At 39.4% G+C, this 21,838-nt stretch overlaps 1 protein-coding gene across 1 annotated transcript in view; it reads left to right on the top strand.

Moving 5' to 3' along the window:
• The first annotated feature begins 61 nt into the window (after positions 1-61).
• slc16a2 (solute carrier family 16 member 2) overlaps positions 62-21,838 on the top strand; it is a 35,918-nt gene continuing 14,141 nt past the window's right edge. Inside the window, exons 1-4 of the mRNA XM_008420387.2 lie at positions 62-1,246; positions 13,107-13,251; positions 13,765-14,263; positions 16,352-16,495. Coding sequence (XP_008418609.1) covers positions 826-1,246; positions 13,107-13,251; positions 13,765-14,263; positions 16,352-16,495 — 1,209 coding nt within the window. The 5' untranslated portion in view covers positions 62-825. The remainder of the gene's footprint in view (positions 1,247-13,106; positions 13,252-13,764; positions 14,264-16,351; positions 16,496-21,838) is intronic.

Consider the following 21,838-nt stretch of genomic DNA (forward strand, 5'->3'; position numbering starts at 1 on the left):
GATATGCAATAACAAAGTCTAAACTTAATAGTTTTAACAATTACCAGGTATATTTAACAGCTTAAAGTGCTACAGTTTCTTAGAAGCTACAATTGTACATGCTAGCTACAGTATGTTAGCTACAGCATGCAAGTTGTCCGTCCCGTTGATTCGTCAATATTCGCCTCTTTCCGTCACGGCCACGAAGTTGTCCCATTGGCTCCAACTGTCTGCCCGCGGCGGAGAAGGGAGAGGAGGCGGTGGTGAGCAGCAGCTCAATGACGGCAGAAGCAGTGTTGACAGTTGAGAGCCGACACAGCCCACACCTGGGACTCACGCAGGCCTAGCTATATCCGAAACAACGTGAATGTGTCAAGGGAAAGACGGGGTGCGAGACATCGCTAATGCTTGCACCGCCTGCGAGATGTTACGGACCGGGTGCGGACTGCGTGACAATACGGCGCGGTGTCGAAGCGGAGCGGACGCACCGAGCGGAACCAGTAGTACAAGTAAATAAATATATGGGTTAACTCTCTACAGGCACTTCCTGGGAACACACATTATATTAGAAAGGAAGATTAGGTCGGTGAATTCCTGGAAACACGGAGTCCAGAATGGAAAATGTAGCGCTTGTAGGCTGGGGTTTATTCTCAGAAGTTGACGCTCAGACTTCGGCTTCCAGCGGCGTGTAGGAGGCTCGTGTGCCAGTGAACCACCATCCGTCTTGCACGTTTGACAGATAGCCAATCAAATCTGTTATTCAAATCGCTGCTGTTATGTCAGTGACCTATATCCCCGGCATGAACGCCAAAATCCAGCAGTAACCTCCCCTCCAGTCCAGACAGCATGGGGATCAACGGGATAGAGATTCAAGCGAAGCCGTCCACAGAGAAGTCCCGGACGGAGCAGCCGGGCGCAGAGCCTCAGATGGAGCCGAGAGATGCTCCCTCGGAGGCGGACGGCAGCAAGCCGGCGGGCAGCGAGTGTAAAATCGCGAAGGAGGATAATGCCGTGCAACTGATAGACGGAGAGTCCAAGCCTACTTTCTCCGCCTCTCCTGATGCTGAAGCTGGGGTGCAGCTGGAGATGCACGGCCAGGGACCCGGATTTGTCCCGCCAGAAGGAGGCTGGGGCTGGCTCGTGGTTTTTGCTGCAACCTGGTGCAACGGGTCCATCTTCGGGATTCAGAACTCTTTCGGAATCCTCCATACGATGCTGGTGAAGGAGCACACAGACCCGGAGGACCAAACCTCCCAGTTCAAAGTGGGTGAGTACGAAAAACAGCAACAAGTGGACCCAGGTGATGCACATGTGGCTTAGAGATGCCCCGGCAACCCTAAAAAACTTAGATGTTCACCAATTTTACTTCGAATACAGACGAATTTATTTTCTCAGCTCGTTAAATGAAACAAAAATAAATAAAAACTGGAATTTCCAACCATTTTCAGTACATAAACAACCATTAAATCACTTTTTTAGTTAAATTTTTCAGTTTAAGCTTTTGATGCTGAAACCCTTTCATTTTCTGTTAAATTCAAAATTATTACCTCCCCCAAAGAACATGTATTTTCTCTTTTATGTGCATTTATTATGTTCATTATTTAAGCATAAGATAGCATGAAGTTCTTATGGGATAGCTTAGACCAAAAATATTTACAGACAGAAAATGTTTAAATAAAAATAAGCAACACACTCTAATTGCTGTTAAGTAAAATAACATAATTACTCCTATTGCTCCTGACACTACAGAGATGTTATTTACAGTTATTGCAAAGTTATATACAGTCTAACATTTTTGCTATTTTGATTTTGCATAGAATAAACATCTGGTAAAACAGTCAAATATGTCCGTTTTGCAAGTGGGGGAGATCTGAAGTAGCCTTCTTTCAGGGAGCTGTCTGGCAGTGCTCAGCAACAGGATTCTAAGTTACTTTATGTCATACAGCCAGAAAAAACTCCAGTCACTCTGAACCTTTCTCTATTTAAACAGACTTTAAGATGTTGTGATATTATGATGAAAACATTTTGCAGTTTTGAGTTTCTAACTTAAACTCAAACTTAAAATCTCAACATGCATATCATAACATTATTCAAAGTCCCAACAATATTTTAGATTTCCCTTGTGAGATTAAGTGTTAAACACTTGGTATAATCACATGACCCTGTAAGCAGCAACAGTAACACTAATGTGCAGCATGCCCTTAAATGACCACGTCTGTGTGTTATTTGTTCAGTAGCAGCACTGCAGTAAAGTCTGCTGGAAATAAGCTGTAATTTGTGAACAGGGAACATTTTTAATAGATTTTTGTTCATTTTGAGGCTTCAGATTATAGCACACATATTTAAATAAAGTCAGATTTATGAATAACTCTGTATAAAAAAACAGAAGCAGGACAATTTTTTAAAATTTTAGAGCTTGGAAAGTCACAGCAGTTTTATTTTGCAAGAATATATACATATTATGGTAAAATATTAGCACTGGATTCATTATAATCATTCAGCCTGCAGTTATATAACGACCTATAAAGATGAAAATGCACATGTATTAGCTGCTGCTTAGTGAGTTATTTAAATAAAGTCGGGTGTTATTTTTGGGTGTTATTTTTGGCATTGTGTTCCTCCTTTCGTTCTTTCCTGTTCTCACCATACAGTAACACTGGAGGGTATTTTTCCAAAGTGTTACACAATCACCAGCTACGGTAAAAGACAATGTGTGGGAGGAGATTGAACGGCTGCCTGTAATTAATTATTACAAATGGCAAAGTGTTTAAAAATATTAATGAAGACCTTATCTTGTGTTATTATTTTTCTAAAGGTAAATGTGAATTGGTTGGATGCTGTGTTTTTCTACTCTACATTGAGGAAATTGTTTAGACTGGAGTGACTGCTTTAGATCCAGTGTCTGTATTGCAGAAATTGAGTCATTCTCTTGGCTGGCCTTCAAGTGGAGAGACTATTGAGAATCACTTTAAAAAAGCCTGTGTAGCCAAAATAATAAATCTTTCTTTACAGGTTGTTAAAGATCTGTTTCACTTTAATGCTTCACCTCAAATATTTATTTTACCAGGCCTTCAGGGATACAAAAGGAAATCTTGAAATACCACAACGGGGTGTGCATAAATACATTCTACTTTTAACAGCAAAATGGTGGTGAGGTACGTGGGTTGCGAAACACAGATGGCGTTGTTACTGCAGCAAGTCACAGTTTAATTCCCAATCTTTTCACATGCCCCATGAAAGGCTAGTGTTTTTAAAAAAAGACATTTAAAAAAATTGTGCTGCTTTAATGATCGTGGGGGAGCGAGCCCCTGATGAACACGGGTGTGCCCAACGAGGGAAAGAAGTTCAAAACAACTAGCTGCACCGGCTGCACAGTTTGCGAATCAGGGGAATGTGTGAGACGGGGGCAGAAGAAAGGCTCGACAGGAGCGGCGGATTAATTTTTTATCAACGCCTAAAGTAATTTTGATCTTTGTGCTACTGATCTGAAACAGAGCAGAAGGATCGCTGCATTGAACAGGAAGCATATTCCTCACACTTTTCATACGAATCTGTTACTTCATTTGAAAGCAAGGAGGCTGGGAAGTTTTTGAAAAACTGCATTATACGTTTTTGTTGGTGAAGTTGAGACTAACAGCCTGTTTACCTGTTTAAAATGCCCCTCAATGACTCCAGGCAGAGTTGATAACAAGCAAGTAGAAACTAGTCAGACTAGCTTGAGATGTGCTCCTAAAACTGTTGTAGCATTGCCCAAGTATGTCTTCCAAATAGTTCTGTATAATTACACCATTGTTGTCATTGCGCGGCCTTGCTCTGTGTTATTTGACTTGGCCCTGGCTAACAGAGGGGCAGGATGAAACTTCTGAAGTCCATGCAAAATTAGAGAGGATGATGGCGGGTTTATTTTGGTGTTTTAAAGGTTACGGTTATTTATCTGTTATTCTATTCTTGGGGTTTAAAGGTGTTTTAATTATGCGGTAGAAAAAGTGCTGCTGTGGCGTTTCTTTTGTCTCAGCTGTATGGAGAATAGAGTAAAGCCACTCTGCCCCTCCCCTACCTGTTGCTTCACACTTACAGGCAGCAGGCGGATAGAAAGCAAGTTTGTGGTTTACTCTGTTTAAAAGATGCATACATTTGGTTTATTCAGTATTTATGGTTAAGTTAACTAGTTGGAAGCTGAATATAGAACATAAGCAAAATAAATGAAGTCAACATATTATTAAACCAAGAAGTACTAAAGCATACTCAAGATTCAAGAGCAAGGTTCATAATCCATGACAGGATCCCTTCAGAAAGACCTGCAAATAAGGAGAATATCTATCATCTTAACCCGAAGAGTTAATACTTATAGGAACAGAGTGACTAATTTATTTTAAATCATGTTTTTGATTTCAACTATATAGTTGACATGAATTTAACATAAAAAAATCTTTTTTTTTTTTTTTTTAATTTTCATGAAAGTTTTGGTTGAACAGTTGCCTCTGACACATAAGTCTCTTTTTGGTTTTTAAGGCATTTTTTAAAATGATTAGTGTTTGTAATCTGATAATCAGTTATTTAGTGTCATGTTTTTGTGTAAATATTATGATTCAGTAAAAACATTTATCAAAGCTCGGCTTTTTGCCAATTTATAACTTAATGCCACCTGGAATAAATAAGCGGAAGCTCAAATAAATTTTGCATCAACAAACTGTACTAATAACCTTTTCTGTCCTCATAATTTTAAGGGACAATTAGAAAATTGTTGGATTTTCTTGCACTGAGGAAGAGAGGGGCCATTTTTGATGGTTTTACATTCACCAGAAACATTAGAGGAAATTCTCAAGCATTACATTTTGTGATCAGTGAGCTTTTCTTGAGGGTACTCAAAAAAAAGCTGAACGAGAGCACGTCTCAGGCACAATGAGAGCACTCTCCAGGGTCCAAACAAGTTCATTATGACCCGAAAAGCCTCTAGTGTATTGTCCACCTTGGTGCTGAATTGTCTCTCTGCAGTCTGAGATTTCTCCAGGATCTCTGCTGGCAGCTTGAAATCCCAAGTTGGCAGAATCGAAGGCACGGCTGGCTCTCTGGCATTCCAGAGGGCAGGGGAATGGGTTCAGGTTGGATCATGGTCTCATGAGCTTTCACACTGTTATATGAGCACATAGATACAGATGGTAGAGATTTGCTGTTTTTATGAGCGGGTGTTTGATTTGTCTTTTATATGGAACCTTGTTTAGTAAGGTTGGAGAAAGAGGGAAGAAGGAAATGCATCCAGCAGATGTCCTCTTGACCATAATTTTCTGTGTATCAAAAACACCACTAAACATAGTCATTTATCTATTTAGAGAAAGAACCTGAAGCATATTTTGCAACTTGTAAACAATATCTCATATTCTTTTGCATTGATATTGATATCCAAACAGGTAGTTTTCATCGACTCGCAGTTTGGAGTACCGTATTTTCCGCACTATAAGGCGCACCGGATTATAAGGCGCACCTTCAATGAATGGCCTATTTTAAAACTTTTTTCATATATAAGGCGCACCGCATTATAAGGTGCATAGAATAGACGCTTCAGTTTGCGCAATTTGTTACATACTCTATTATTACACATCCACATTTGTAAAGAGTATATAGTAGGCTGCCCCAGTCGTTGTTTCACTCACGGTGTTGGTGTTGCGATATTGTGCCCAACTGCTTTCTGGGTAACACAGACCAACCGACACGCTACCACCGCAGTCTCTGTCTCTCTTCCCACGCCCCTCCGCTCCCCTGGCTTTAAATGTATTATCAAACTTTATTAACAAACCAACGTTCTGACAACTATCCCAGCATGCACCGCGCACTTCTTCTTCTACGGGGGAAAATGAAGTTGGCAGCTGTTTACCGTAGTTGCTAGACCTGTTGTGGCTCAGTATTGGTCCATACATAAGGTGCAACGGATTATAAGGCGCACTGTCGGCTTTTGAGGAAATTGAAGGTTTTTAGGTGCACCTTATAGTGCGGAAAATACGGTAACTAAAAATCTTTAATCATCAGGAGGATTTTAGGAACATTCAGAAAGCGTCAACAAATAAACAAGTCACGAAGCACAAGGTTTCCCCTAGAAAACTTGCTAAGCTTGGTGATTGGGTGCTAGGACAGTCATTCATCCATCAGCTTGTTGGGTTTTTGAGTTTGTTTAAAGTTGACACGAAATTTGAAAATATCACTTGATAATTATGTGTTATTGAAAGATTGGAAGACTAATACCTGAACACCAACTATAAAGACTTAAAAAATGCAAAAATAAGTATTGCTTAGCCTAGTTTGGACACAAGGAAAGCCTGGCGATCCACCAGGCTTATAATACACTGGGGAAAACCCTGAAGTATCCAGTGATTTCTGCTGTCAAAACTAATTTTTGAACTGAGGCTCTTTGAGGATACTCCCCTCTTATCTGTTGCAGATGATTTTGGAAATGCTTGTCCAGCACTTTTAATTTCTTACACACATAAAGTTTGCTCCAAAGAAGTCCTCACATCCAGGTAGCGTGCGAAAAGAGATCTGATGTTGGGATTTCCTGTAATTTATTAAAGAACCTTGGACTCTTAGCCTTTCAGAGTTTGCTGCTTCTCTGCAAGAAGTTTTTAAACCTGAACAAATTTGTCCTTCAGGAGAAGGATACTCAAAGTTTTATAATACTGTGAGGACAGTCACTATCTCCAAATTTATCGAAAAGGCAAGCTGAACACTGATCAATGAGGCTAACAAGACACTGGCACTAAAACTAGGGTTTGTCAGCAATCTGCTGTAGAATAATGAGACAGAAGCCTTTTGTTATTAAAGAAAACATCCAAACAGGGGTAAAATCTCCCCAAACCTTGTTGATTAATGAGTTTCTGATGAAACTAACCTAAATTAAAACATCAAAAGGATATTGTGACTATTGTAAAACTTGGTAGCAGCAGCATCATGATGTGTGGTTACTTTTCTAGATGAAATTGAAAACAAATTTAAGTAGTTATTTTGATCCCAAATCTGGAATCCAGGAGAAGATGGATTTTTCTGCACCTCATACATAAATCCATTAAACCCAGTAGCTGGCTACTGGGTTATTGCACCTTCCCATTTTTAGTGGTTTTACCTTCAAACAGATTTCGTTTTTTTTAATTGAAATAAGGCTGAGTAAATGTCTCATTAAATCTGGAAACGATTTATTACTCTTTCATTTTTTTTCATCTGAACCTAAGCATATTAACTGGTATGTGTACAGATCTGTGAGCCACTGTACGCCTCAGTGGCTCACTCAGGCGTACTGTACATTTGATGCATTATCTGGTAATTTCTTAATTTTCTCTATCAAAGAACCCACAGCTTGTTTTTTCATTTATATCTCATAACATAAATTCAATTGGTAGGACTCCAATTAAAGCTGGAAATCTTTACCTAACCTTAATTTTCCATCGTTAAAGGTTTAGATATACCATGGTAATTAACAGTGTACCACATAAATCCCTAAATCTTCCACTTTAACATCAGCAAACGGTTAAATAAAACAGCATTTTATTAGATTTCCACCCGGTAACTGTTTTGTATCTGCTGTTTCAGACCAAAATAACTTGAACGTCACATACTGCTACATGTTCCATCTCCAGCACCTGCTAAGGACGTTTTATTTGGCCTTGAGGAAAATGTTTTCCATATCAACACTATATTCGTGTAAATCCACGTTTCCATTAATAGTGCGAAAATATGTATGGCTATTGTTTCCCTCTTACAGTGAGAAGTCCACACAATGCCAGCCGCAGTCTGCTGCATTGTTTCATTGACTGAATATTTCCTCTTATGTCTGTGCGAGCTACAAACAATGTCGTCAGAGAGCATTTGTACAATGAGCTGTTTCCGATTGTTTGGCAACACCTTGTGCATGAAATCAAATTTTAATTGGTATGTGCGGAGTGGATATTATTTTTTCACGCTCTACAGTTTTCATTTATTCGCATTACCCTTCAGAGGTAATGCATCTAACATTAATACTAAAAACATGTAGTTTAAGCTCATTTATCCTTTCCATTTGCTTGACTTGAACTGAAGTTGCATGTCAACAAGTGCATTTGTCTTTGTGATGTTGATTCATTTGTGAAAGCTGTGGTTATGTAAATGCAAGTTTCATCACCAGGCGGTTTTAAAAAGGGGTCCTTGGCATTAGTGACTCAGGGTGCATGCTCTTACAGACTGTACATTGCTTACACTTACAGCTTGAAAAAAAAGCGTTGATTGACTTGGCATGCACAATGTTTATGAAGGCACAGCTGTGTAGCTGCTTGCATTGCGTAGATCAAAGAACTCTCATACACACATAAATAACGTCGAGACTGTTCTGCTCTGCCTGAAAACAGAACTCGAAAACATTCACAGTGTTGTTTAAATGTGCACAAGCTTTTACATTTTTTGAGTACTCACCAGGAAGCCTCTTTAACTATTTTAGGCTTCCTGTGCTAGAAAATGCTTGTGCAGAGGAAGTCTGCAAAGAGTTGCTGTCAAAATGTGCCTAAGCAGAACGAAAAGCTTGTGGGCCCACACAGAAATGCACACCTCTCTATTTTATTGCAAGTCCAGTTCACAGTGTTCTTTTTCCTTTTGTCTCGGAGTGTGTTGACCTAATCCTCTCTAATTAGAACGCTGCACTACATTTATTCCCAGACTTTTACTTTAGTCAGAAAGGGTTTCCTGTTCTTTGGGGGGGTGGGGGGGCGTGTTGTGGGGTGTTGTGGGGTGACGGGTGAGTTTCGTTTTGTGCTTCACCAGCACATAGCACTGAAACATGGGTTTGTGGTTTTAAACTTTCAAGTGAATGCTGCTTTCGTAACAAAGCCCCTACAGGGGCTGCTGTGGTGACGCACGGGTTAAGCACAACCTACATAAGAAGGCCTTAGTTCTCGACACGGCCGTCGCAGGCTCGATTCCCAGCCTGGTAACCTTTGCTGCATGTCTTCCCCCTTCTGTCATCATCCACCTTACTGTCAATTCACTATCAAATGAAGACCACTAGATCCAATAAAACCTAGAAGAAAAACAAACCCACTATGGTCTTAGTATTTTGGGGAAGAAAAATCTGAGTTTGGTCTTTTCTTCTTTAGCGTCTTCAGTCCATATTTTTTTTATGATCTCTGTCTTCAGCCAGTGAAGCACATAACATACTCTATTCTGAAAATGGACTCTACTGGGTACAGTTTGTTCTGTTCTTTAAGAGTTCAGGTCGGGGCCCTGCAAAAAGGTTAATGCTAGCCTTCTTCATCCACTGCCAGTATTGCTGTGTTTTTTGGATTGTTTTCCTTCTAGAACATCCAGTTCTGATCACATTTCGACAATCCTGTTATTATGTTGATAAAAAAGTTGATGGATTTGAAGGTTTTGTCACGTTTTTCCCACTTTGTGCAAGCATATGCAGTTGATGGGAAGTTGACGCCTCCCAATGTTTAGGAGGTGTCCCCTCCTTGCGGCTGACAGTAGAAAGACTAGTTTACATGCTTTTTGCAGGACTGCAATTATCTCACCCCAGAATCTTATAACAAGCTCACCTAAGTGGTGGTTCGAGAACCGCCACTTAATCTACTTGTGCCACTGGCAGTGAAACAGGTCCTTAACATCATAATGATACTTAGAACCTGGTACAGGGTCTTATTTTTCCAATACGAAGATTATTCTTGTAATTGTGGCCAAAAAACTACATCGTTTTCTCTCCTGATCTAAGCAATTTCTCCATAAGGTATTTGACTCGTCCATGTGAGGACATACAAAGTTACATTGTAATTGAAGGTGCTGATTTTGGAGACGGGACTTCTTGATTACCACCTTGTCAGTCCATGCTGATTTAAAATTTGCTTTATTGTTGAACGCAACATTGGCTAACCCGCAGTTCTTACCAGACTTGAGCGTTTGTGGTTCTTGGCTGGCTCCTGAACATTTGAACCAAGTTTCCTTTCATTTAGGTCAAGATCTTTGAAACTTGGACGCATTTTGTTGTTCCAACAGAAAGATGATTCCAAACATATGCCAGTTTTAGAAGGGTTACATTAAATGTGATGAATGGATTTCCTGAAGCCCAAAGTTATCTCTACTAACACTGGGTGGATTTTGTTTAAAAGATGGTCAGTTCCACCAAATCAACCAGTTTTGAAGAACCCATCTAATCTGCTAATATGAAGTCAAATATCCGTCCACAACTGTTAGAGCAACCACTGACAAATTTATTAACTGTTGCAAAAAGCATAAGGTTTCTATGTAGGGACATTTACCCAAATATGACTATGGTGTTTATCTATAGTTGAGACAAACATACAATAAATTTACATGTTACACATTGTTCATCATGAAAGATTTCTTAATATGATAAAACATTTGAGTAATGTTGTGTGAAACCCTCCAACAGTGATAGTAGAGTGCACTCCTGCCTGTTCGTGGTTCAGTATTCACCAGATTTTTCTGTTGACCAAAACTCCAGATTCTTTGTGGAGTATTTCCCTTCTCGCTGATTTCACTGATATTTCAAAATGCAGCTTGGGAAGTTCAAACACCTAGATTCAAAGCTACTTGACATGCTATTGGTTGGTGTTTGCAAAGCAACCAATATTTATTTTCATTAGCACTGATTCGCTGTGACCCTAAGAGTCACAGCGAGTACCGGGTACAGAAGATGTTACCTTCTGTGATAAAACTAAGACAGTTTTCACTCTGCATATTAATAATGCACATTAAAGTATATTTGGTGTCTGATCTATATAGGCATCTATAAACATTTTTAGCGGTGGTCTCAAGTATTGGAAGATTTTAGCTATTTTCAGGCTGCTGTGGTCTCTAATCCCTGTGAATACAAGGGGGTCTACTGTGTTGTCGTCATTGTTACTTTCAATACTTTCCCCTCTGAGTTCCCTGAGATCATTAGTACGTGTCAGTGAATTCAAAAATATAATTAAATTCAGATTGTGTGTGCAGTTTATTAATGAAAAACACATTTCTTTATGTAACTTGTCTCCTGAATAACCTTGCTTTAAAAATTGATGTTTTTTTAAAAGCAGTATTTGTGTTTGTAGGTTTATGGCTGCTCCAAAAAGATTTTAAAAAAGTTGTGAATATATTTTTATCTCCTTTTTTTATTACTATTAATACAACAAAATATTACTTTAATTTAATTAATTTAATTCTTAATGTTTAAATGTGACTGTGTGGACTAGAGAAGATTCACAGTACTGTATTCAAATTTCTGTATGGAGTCTTTTTAAAACTTATTACAGTTGTGTGGCAATAATTTCACTATGGAAAAGGAACCGTTCAAACTAAATATCTAAAGCTCAAAATCAATGGTTTAATCCACATTTTTAATACAATTTAAACTTCTGACCTAAACTCTAAGTGCATGGCAGTCTTTGGTAGCAAAATAAAACAATGGATGTAAAACATGTTAAAGATTTGTCCCAGAGATGGGGGTTTCTGAAAATGAACAGTGTTTGCCCACATTGAAGTAAACACGTTGAGTGTTTGAGGAGGAGAGATGCCTGTGGTCTTTCCTGCCAGAAAGCGTTGATGCTTGTAAACTGAGTAGCTGCTTGAGAAAATTTGAGAAACACTGTCAAAATAATGTCTGTAGCAGAAACTTTCAACACTGTTGGCATTCATAGCTGTGATCCAAGAGAGCTCTGATTGAGCTCGCAGAGTATTTGACCCTGTTTGTCATCAAGGAAATTATGAAGAAAGTATTAAGCTAAAAGTGACAAAAAATAGTTGACAGAGAAGGGTAGAAGAAGGTAAACTCATATCTGACGTCGAATTAGTGAAGCTGCATGGTGGGACGAAAATTTTCCTCCTTTAAAACTTGGAAGATCATTTCAGAAGTGGTTCAAAAGTCTAGCAGAAACATGCAGGATGTTTGCGTCAAGCTTCACAGCGATGACCATCCCAAGCTCACGTTTCACTTCACTGTCTAAGAAGTCAGACGAGGTCATCACCTTTTTCCAGTGAACTGTTGCATCAGTTAGACCACAACCAGGACAGCGTGGTAGACATTCAAGCTACCTTTGCTCCCTTGGAGACTTGAATCAGGCATGTGTTTTTGTTTGCTCTACAGGTCACGCTGTGCCTCTGTCAGAGCCATTTGGCTTGTTAAGCTTGGACACTCTCTTAATACTTAACAAAAACACTTTGAGCCACGTTTTGATCTGTCGAGACACTAAAAAAAAACACATTTATGTAAAACTCTAAAAAATATTAAAAATATATATTTTTTATCATTTTAAATTACATTTTTAAACTTCATTTACCGTAACTGAAGCATATTGATATTTTTCAATACTTTACTGGTTATGTATCCACTTCTGTGTTGTAATGTTGGCTGACATGACATTTTAGGTCTTAAACAATCACTGTGCAGGGTTTTTAAGCAGAGTAAAATGAAAACAAGTATAAAAAAACTTTTAGAAAGGTATTATTAGACTGTTAAACTATTAGAAAATCACTTCAATTGCTGAAAAACAAACTTTTAACTTTCTAGAAATCTCAGATTGGTGTCACATTCATGTTGTTTGAACTTCCTCTGAGGAAGCTAAAGTACATAATGAGGCATATGTCTTCCTTTCACTACAGCTTCCACTGAGATCACAGGTTTTACTTGTTCAAAAAGCTTATAGAAGAACAAAAAAGTAGGGCAAACATGAATGTTCTGAAAACATGCGAAGAAATTGATGCAAGAGCGTTTTTTTCACCAATGTGTCTCATGTGGTAATCAGATAACTGCCACATTCAGGAAGGATTATTATTATAAAGCAGGATTTTCAGGTTCCTTTTTTCCACCAGTCTCTGACAGATGTTGCACACACTAAAGCTGTTTAGCTGTTCAGAAAGCCATTTTGTATGAATTTCTTCCAAGTCCAAGCAGTGTGTGATGGATTGAAAGCAAACTGTGCCCTTTGATCCATAGTTATACATAACAGTAGCCCGCAGGGTTTTAATTATGAAATAAAAACAAAAATTTCATGGTGCAAGGACTCTGGTGTTTGTTCTGTGGTCACACAGGGTCATATTTACTTTCAGTGATTGCCACAACACATGCGGTTTCCACATGTTCCTAATGATGGTTCTGTCTCCTCTCTGCTTTCGTCCTGCAGCCTGGGTCGGGGCCCTGGCCATGGGCATGATCTTTTTCTGCTCTCCTGTGGTCAGCATGTTCACGGACCACTTTGGCTGCAGGAAGACCGCTGTCTGTGGGGCGGCAGTGGCTTTTATAGGCCTCCTCACAACATCATTTGCAAAGTAAGATGCCTATAGTTACAGTTGCATAGTGAATGCGTTTTTACACTTTTCTGCACTTAGACATACTGTACCAAGACTGATTGCACTTTAATTTAGTAAAAAATCAATAAAATGCTAAAACATGTTAACATTAATAATGCTTCTTTATTTCACCCTGTATTTATACATTGCAACCAATGAAGACTTTTTAAGATAAATACATTTTTGAGAGAAGAACATAAAAAGATATGTGCTGAGCTTTAGTTCTTGGTAAGTTACAGAAAATGTCCAGTGGTCAAAGTCTCCTTAGCCAGCCAGCCAGAGGAACAAACTTTGCTCTTTATAAGTCAATGAAAACACTAATTTGGTGCAACCCGACAGACCTTTTCTCAGTCTTATTGACCTTTGCCCATAAACTTGTTTATGTTGCAATGTTTATGGATACTTCCCACTGAAAAACACAATTTTGTTAGCAGTAGATAACATTTTTAGCAGTTTTTCTTGCAATTAAGCTTTTCTTCTTTGCATTTGCAGCTCCCTAATCCTTCGCTACTTCACATATGGGATATTGTTCGGTTGTGGCTCTTCCTTTGCCTTCCAGCCGTCGTTAGTGATCCTCGGTCACTACTTCCGGCAGCGACTGGGCCTGGCCAACGGTGTGGTGACTGCCGGAGCCAGCCTCTTCTCCATGGGACTGCCAGTTCTTCTGGACAAATTGATTGAACCTCTGGGTCTTAGCAGAACCTTCCAGATTCTCAGCCTCTTCATGCTGGTGCAGGCCCTGCTGGCATTAACATTCAAACCTTTACTTCCCACCGGGGGAGGCATGGGCCCACCGGGGATGGGCCCCGGCCCTGCTGAAGCTCAGACCCAGACCCAGGCCTCGGCTCAGGGGATGAGCAAGTGGAGCAAGGTCATTGCTGGGGTTAGGAAGTACTTCAACCTGCGTGTGTTTCACATTGTGACATACCGGGTGTGGGCGTTCGGAGTAGCAACAGCTGTGCTGGGATACTTTGTGCCATATATCCATCTGGTAAGAAAATGTCTCCTCAGTTTTGTGTTCTGGTACCTTCAAGTCTGAACAGTAAAATATAAGCGTTGTCTGTTTTAATGTCGTAAACATGGTTTAGTAAACTACTGTGTCTTGCTTTCTTCAGGTTAACTTAAATATATTTTATGTGGATTTTATGTGATAGACTGACACAAAATATAAAAAATTTGCCAACTGGAAAAAAGAGAAGGGATACATGATTTTTATGACGTGGTGTTCATGTGTATTCAGCCCCCTGAGTCAGTATTTTGAAGAGGCACCTTTTTGCTGCTTTTACAGCTGCAAGTCTTTTTGTATGTGTTTCTGCCTGCTTAGCACATCTAGAGACTAAACATTGTGCTCATTCATCCTTACAAAACACCCAGAACTCAGTTAGGATGGATGGAAAACATCTGAAACCGTCATTTTTCTAGTGCTGCCTGAGATCATCTTTTCACTTTAAAAGTTTCTGATATTAACTAGTCATGCTCTGATCAGCATTTTGCTTCCACCACTGTTTTACCATAGGTATGGTTAGTTCACTGTGGTTAAAATTGGTACTTTTAAAAAATAAAATCTGGCCCGAACTCATGCCCAGTCTAGGTATACTTATTATCGATTTATTTGAGCAACAGCTTTCACCCTGTCATCCAGGCCAGATTGTGGAGTGCATCACTAACGGATTCTCTCACCTGACCTGTGGAGCTTGCAGCTCCGTCAGAGTCAACATGGCTGCTTCTCTGTCTAACGATGCCTTGCTCTCCTAGCTAAGCCTGTCAGTTTAGGTTGATTGTCATTTCTTGATAGTTTGTTTTTCACCATACAGCTTCCATGTTCAGATGACAGATCAAGAGCTGCTACATGAGAAACTCAATGCATTAACAAATCTCTGAGCCCTTCACAGAAAACTTGATTTATGTAACTTTATTTCACTATAAATGAAGGAACAGGTAAAACCCATTAGTTCCACCAGATTTTAATTAGTGGTATCCAATTTTATTAATATTTTTTAAAAAAACATCTAGATTTTTTCCTTCCACTAACATCCCAATAAGTAAGACATACATTTGTGCTTGTAATGAGAAAAAATACCTCTATGGATGTTATTATTATTATTTTTTTAAAGATCTGTGTGTTGTTTGATAAGAAAATGATTTTATTAAGTTAAATTTGGAAGATAAATACAGACTCCATCTTTGTGGTGCTGAATGGTGACTTTTACTGGACTCTGGTTTCATTTATCTTATTTCACATCGAAATCACTAAATTATTCACCTCCTTCACAGGCTTTGTTCACTTTCAGCTTGTTTTACAGAGTGAGGAAGGAGGTTTTATGTTTTTCAGTATTATTGCGAATACATAAATATTTAGTCCAACTGACTGTGTTATTATAGCGATAGTAAAAATGTCGAATCACTGCCAAATCAAAATGCGCTGTTCAGCTGTTTACGGTGATAGTGGTTTGGATTTCATGATTGCAAAATGTGACCTTGAACTATAGCTAATTTAATATGAGATAGTGAGGGATGGGAATGAACTGTAAAATTTCAACACAGAGGTTCGAAGTCGATCTCCCTCTATCCAGATGTCGGATGTTCCAGCTCCGGCCTCCCTCTGACCGGCCTGTTGTTTCAGGCCCGGGCCCAGATGTAAACACAGCCCCGGCCTTTGTATTGGCTCGACCACCTCAGGAAACCTCTCCTGTATGGCCTCTCTGTGTCCCTAAACATGCTTATCCTATGGCCACTGAGGGATGCAGAGCTCTTCAAAGCAGAGCAAATATTTCACGAGAACCAGGAGTCTCAGGAAAGACTTCAGAGGGCGGTTTCATGTTTTGGGCCTGGTTTGGGGGGTCATGGCTAAAGGGGAGTGAGGGAATGTGATGTATATGCACCGGGTCTTCCTGTTCAGCTGTTCTAAAGGTCTGTTGATGAGAACATTTTGTTATTGTAAAGCCTTGATTTTGGGCTGTGGATGAACAATTCCTTCTTCCCACAGAATAGTTCTAGGTTTTTTCTTTTGTTTTAGGTGAAAAGTTGAGCTTGTGCATATTGTGCATAAAAGCATATTAACTTCTATGTTTAATTTCAGATCAACTTTGTGAAGGAAAAGTTCAAAGAGAATGAACAGGAATGGGTGCTGCTGGTTTGCATTGGAGCGTCGTCGGGGGTGGGACGACTTGCCTTTGGAAAGATCGGAGACCTCATTCCTGGTCTACGGAAGATCTACATGCAGGTGAGGAAGTTGTGGAATATGTGGGATGATGTTAGTCCTTTGTGTTTCTATGAATGCTGTAACATTATCTGGATTGCAAAAATATTAATTTAATTGAGCTTTCCCACAGTTTACGTCATTATAACAGGCTGCACCCCACTTCATGCATCGGCTGTAAACCTAACTTTAAACTTTTGTGTCGACACCTGAGGTTTAGAGTTCTGGAGCACCTCTGAAGTCTAATCAATGCTCTCCTTGTCAGTTTAGGTGGTTGCATGTCTTGGTAGTTTGCTTTACTCTTTCCATTTTCAGTTGACGAATTGAACAAAGCTTGATCAAATTGTCAAACCTGGAAAAGAAACCTCACCCTGCTTTAAACCTCGCCACCATTTTGTCCCCAACCTGTCTGCTGTGTTCCCTTGCACTAAATATAAATGCCTTTATTTTTACATTTTAATTGAAAACCATGCATCATTTTTCTTCCACTCATGATCAAAAGGTGAAAAAGTTCAAATTGTATCAATGGTTTTGGTAAGCACTCCAAAGATGATTTTTTTTCAAATCTTATTCAAAATATATATATATTTTTTTTGCTGCGTAACGTTATCATCTCCTACTAGTGTGGAAATTCAGTCTTTAATTATAAGGATAATTTATTTATAATTTATGGTTCAAACATTCATTTTACAAAATGCTTTATCTACTAAGAGGAGAAGCAGCTTTACTGCTGCCAGAGAATTACGTAGCTGCTTATTGGCACTGATTGTTCACTTCTGAGAAAACAGGAGGGGGTAAAGCACAACAGGCGGAAGCAAGAAGGGTTTATTTCTCCCTGGCGTACACACAGGAGCACAAAGTTTATGGACTGGCTCAATCTGACAGCATGATTTGCAGGCGTCATTTCATAATATTTACATATACAAGAAGAACTAGGCTGAGAAATATTTATTCCAAGTGAATTCTCTGCTGTCTGTAAATATTTGACTGCAAATAAAACACAAAAAGCATCTCATATTTGATTCTCTTCTGAGGAGACCTGGCCTGTAACTGGAATTCATGTACTTTTTATGTTTTCCGTTACACAAAAAACAAGTTTATTATATGTTTTGCGGCAGTTTCTTGTGAGTGTACAGTAGTTACAACCTTCTGTCATTCTCAGGTGGCAGAAATTGGCCTAGATGTCCCTAGAATAGCCCAGGAACTGTTTCCAGTGTCACTGTCTACAGTGAAAAGGCTTTAACGTGAACTCTGATTTAGAGGGTGCTGAACAAGAAAAAAAATGCCTGCACTAAAATAAACCACGTGTGAAATTCGAGACTGCCCACGTGAACGAGTCAAAAGTCATGGAGAAACCTTTTGGTCAGAGGAGACAAACTGAGTTATTTGGCCAAAATGACTTGCCGTGTGTTTGGAAGAGTCGCTTTAAAACTCAAGACCTTACTAACTGTCAAGCATGGTGGTGGTAGTATCAACCTGTGGGACTGTTTTGTTGCTCAAAAAGATGACCTCCAAATTCTTTCTATACTCCTCAAATTACGACAACATGACACTGACCCCAAACACAGTCAAGCTGTTTCTGGACTGAATGAAGCAGGTGTATATTACATTTCTGGAATAGCAAAGAATTCATAAAAACTGCCTTTGTGCCATCAAATCAACCAATTTAAATTAACTTTACCACTGCTGATGAACAGAGAAGTCACATGTCTTTGTTGATGGCTACACAAATGTAATGATTAATGTTGCTGTATTTATTTACTTAAGCCTGCATTTACAATGTTGAGACTACGAATTAAAGACAATCTACAAAAATTTGGAAATTAATAAATTAATTATTAATTAATAATTAGATACCTTATTATTTTAATTGGCTATGTGTTGTTTGTAAAATGTATTAAAGTTGAGTCACATTTTCCTATCACCTCTAATAAAGAAAAGTGACATTTAATCATAAAAATATACCTTTAAAACCTCATTATCGTCTGTCGCCATTTTGTCAGTATATAAATTGTATTTTAATTTGGTTAGAAATAGTGTGTAAAGTATGATGAACAGGGTGAGATTTTAAAGTTGGACAGCCTCGATATGTTTTTATCCACTGCTGAACCGTTCTTAGAGCGTCTTGCTTGTGACTATGAAGGGTTTAAAGCAGTGGTTCCCAAACTTTTTCTCCTGGGCCCCCCCTATGGCTTACAAATAGCTGTCTGGTTGAACGATGTGTGTGAGCGAAGGGGGTGAGGGGGGGATTCTTAGAGACTCCCTGTTATCCAGACGAACAAGGGGGGGAATCAACATTTTTGGGGACAAAATGAATTGTAGCTGAATATAGACAACAACACCAGCAGCCTACAAGCTACTTGTTAACAAGTTTAAGGTGCTGTATTGATATTAGCTAGCTAGTCGTCTTTTAGCTAACTTTACCTGCATCCAACAGCTTTACTCAACAGTCGGTTAGTTTGGGTGAAAAACTGAAAAGTTCTTTGCGTTTTGCTGGTTTGCTGCCATGATTCTAACCAATGGTGGAGAAAGTACGCAAAAAAGTAAAAGTACAAATACACAGACAAAAATGTACTCAAGTAAAAGTAAAAGTACCACATTAACATTTTACTTAAGTAAAAGTAAAAAAAGTACTGGCTTTTAAAAATACGTAAGTATTAAAAGTAAAAGTACTTGCTGATTAGTACCTAATTGCTAATATCATTAAGTGTACCGATCGTCTTTAATTTTAATACATCAGTAATGTGCCATTTTAATGAACAATGCCACAGATAAAGCATGTTTTTATTGTGTTTTTTCTGTAACATAGTTTAGACTTAGATATTTTATTCTATGCATCATAATTTCAGGGAGGGAAACATCTTGTCTCCTGTCCTAACATAGCATGAACTTCAATTATTTTTGCCACTAGTGTCAAAAATTATCTAAATAAAATAAATGCCACTAGTGGGATTTATTTTGAAAGAAATCCAACTGACAGTGGAGGACGTGAAACTAAGAACTAAGGAGCCACGTAGCAGAGTTGTAGTCTAGACCAGTGGTCCCCAACCCCCGGTCCGTGGACCGGTACCGGTCCGTGGACCAATTGGCACCGGGCCGCGCAAGAAATAGTGAAATATTTCCGTCTTATGTATTATTTGAGTCTGGAGGATCTTTTATTTTGAAAATCCTTTAACTGGATTCTCTCGGTTACTTGCGCGCCAACACTGAGGCCACAAGCAGCAAAATGAGTAAGAAACAGATCAGATGTCTTTGGAAAGTTTCTTTGCGAAGGGGAAAAGGCCCAGAGAAGAGACAGGAGAATGGATTTATCCCAGACCGGTAGGTGAGTCCCACATTACAAGCCGCTCTGCGTAACATGCTGCGACCAGCTGCTAATGAGACAATGAAGCTTCAAGCTGCTTCGCCACGTAGAGACCAAGCAGGCTGTGGATATAAGCAACACTTCGGGTATTATTGTCTCCCATCACTCCCAGATGGGACCGTCTCGTTGCAGAGAAACAAGCTCAGGGCTCCCGTTAGTCATTATCGTGAGTTGAAATTTTCAGGAAAGTAAAATGTTCGTTTTTGTGGCGCTTCTCTATCATATTTTGAAGGGATATATAAACGTTACCATAGCGACCAGAGTCAGAGCGTTTGGGCTGCGGTCGTGAATCTTAAGTCTGGTTTAGACGGAAAGATTTAAGAATGTCGGCCGATTCTCCAAACCTCTGTCACTACAGAGCTGATAAAAGTCCAACAGGTTCAATCGGTTTGTGTGTCCAAGGCAGGAGCAACACGAACCGATTCCAGTCACGAACATCCCGATTCCAGAGGATAATCCAGTAAGACCTCCAACATAGCGGGAATTTAGAATAACCAAACACGGATGACTATGCAGAAGCAATAGTTATAGTTTGTGGAGTCATTTTAAGAGATAAAAGACGTAATAAAAAGAAAAGGCGGTGGATGAAAGACGACGGGAGCAGCCGCTCTATTTGCTGCACTATGATTTGGAGGTGAATATGTTTTTTCACAGTTAACATTTTTAACWGAATAAACATAATAATGACCTTTAGATTTAATAATAAACATTTCCACATATAACATCCGATATCCACCGGACTCAGTTGCGCGATATGTCAGCTGTTTGGGATTCCCCTCTGTTCTTACGTCACTGCGCTTTTTGATTGGCTACCTGTCACATTCAACTGGTCGTATTTTTGTTCCCAGTCAGGAAAAAACCCCACAGGTTGCGATAAAAACTCCAAGACAACCCAAATTGGGTATATACAGGATTTAGCGGGAACACCCCCCAGGCCGCAACAAAATTTTCCAAGTCTTGACTGGTCCGCGGTAATAAAAAAGTTGGGGACCACTGGTCTAGACCACTGAGCCCAAGACCAAGACCAACACCCTGCGCTACATGACACAATAAAGTAAAGTTTACCTATCAAAATTGCTTCTCAAATTGATCTGAAAGATCCACATTCCCATAAAAACACCTAATTATTAAATACTAAGCTGAAATAAATGTAACCAGTATTAATTCAAACTCTTCTTTATTCTGCTTTGTTTCCATATCACCAACATGCCCCCCCCCCCCAACCTCCTGCCCCCTCTCCGGGCCACAGCAAAATTTTCAAGTCTTGACCAGTCAGCGATAATAAAAAGGTTGGGGACCACCGACGTAGCGGTTCCATTGATACTTTGCCCTATGCCTGTTAGGAGATGGAACCCAAATAACAAATAAAAATGGGTAGGGCGGTAAAGTGAAGGGGCCAATGGTTCCCTGGCCCCTCCTGTTATGCTGCGCAGATCACTGCCAGTTCAGACTTGTGGGAATAATGCATTTAGTGCCCACAGATTCTATTTCTTTTCATAGCGCATGCTCACTGCGTGCTATTATTAGCCCTAGCAACAGTTGCCATGCTTCTGACAATAATGTCATCAGCATGACTTCAAATGATGTCTGTGTCATGAGGCCCTTCTGAGGATGACGTTATGATGTCATAGAGTCCATGACATCACCAACTGATCAGTTAATTCTCTGATCAGTTAACACAAATCAGTTAACAAGTCAGTCAACACGAGATTCATTTGGACGTTTTAGCTCAGCACAATAAAGATGAACGACGAAAGCCCACAGAGAGAAATGGATGTGAGGCCTAAGGTCTCTTTTTGGACAAAAGTGAAAAAAACGTTGTCCAACAAAGTTCATCCTGGTCAAAGAAGCCCAGATTACAAAAAGAGAAACTTTCTCAGTGAACTTCTGTGGGAAGTGATTGAAAAGGCTGCAGATGGACCAACTCTGCATCTTGTCAGACAAACCTTTGAGGAACAACATAGCAAAATTTTGATCTTGCTTTTGAGAAAAACTGGAGATAT

The sequence above is a fragment of the Poecilia reticulata genome, linkage group LG10, assembly GCF_000633615.1.
Source record: "Poecilia reticulata strain Guanapo linkage group LG10, Guppy_female_1.0+MT, whole genome shotgun sequence".
Lineage (NCBI taxonomy): Eukaryota > Metazoa > Chordata > Actinopteri > Cyprinodontiformes > Poeciliidae > Poecilia > Poecilia reticulata.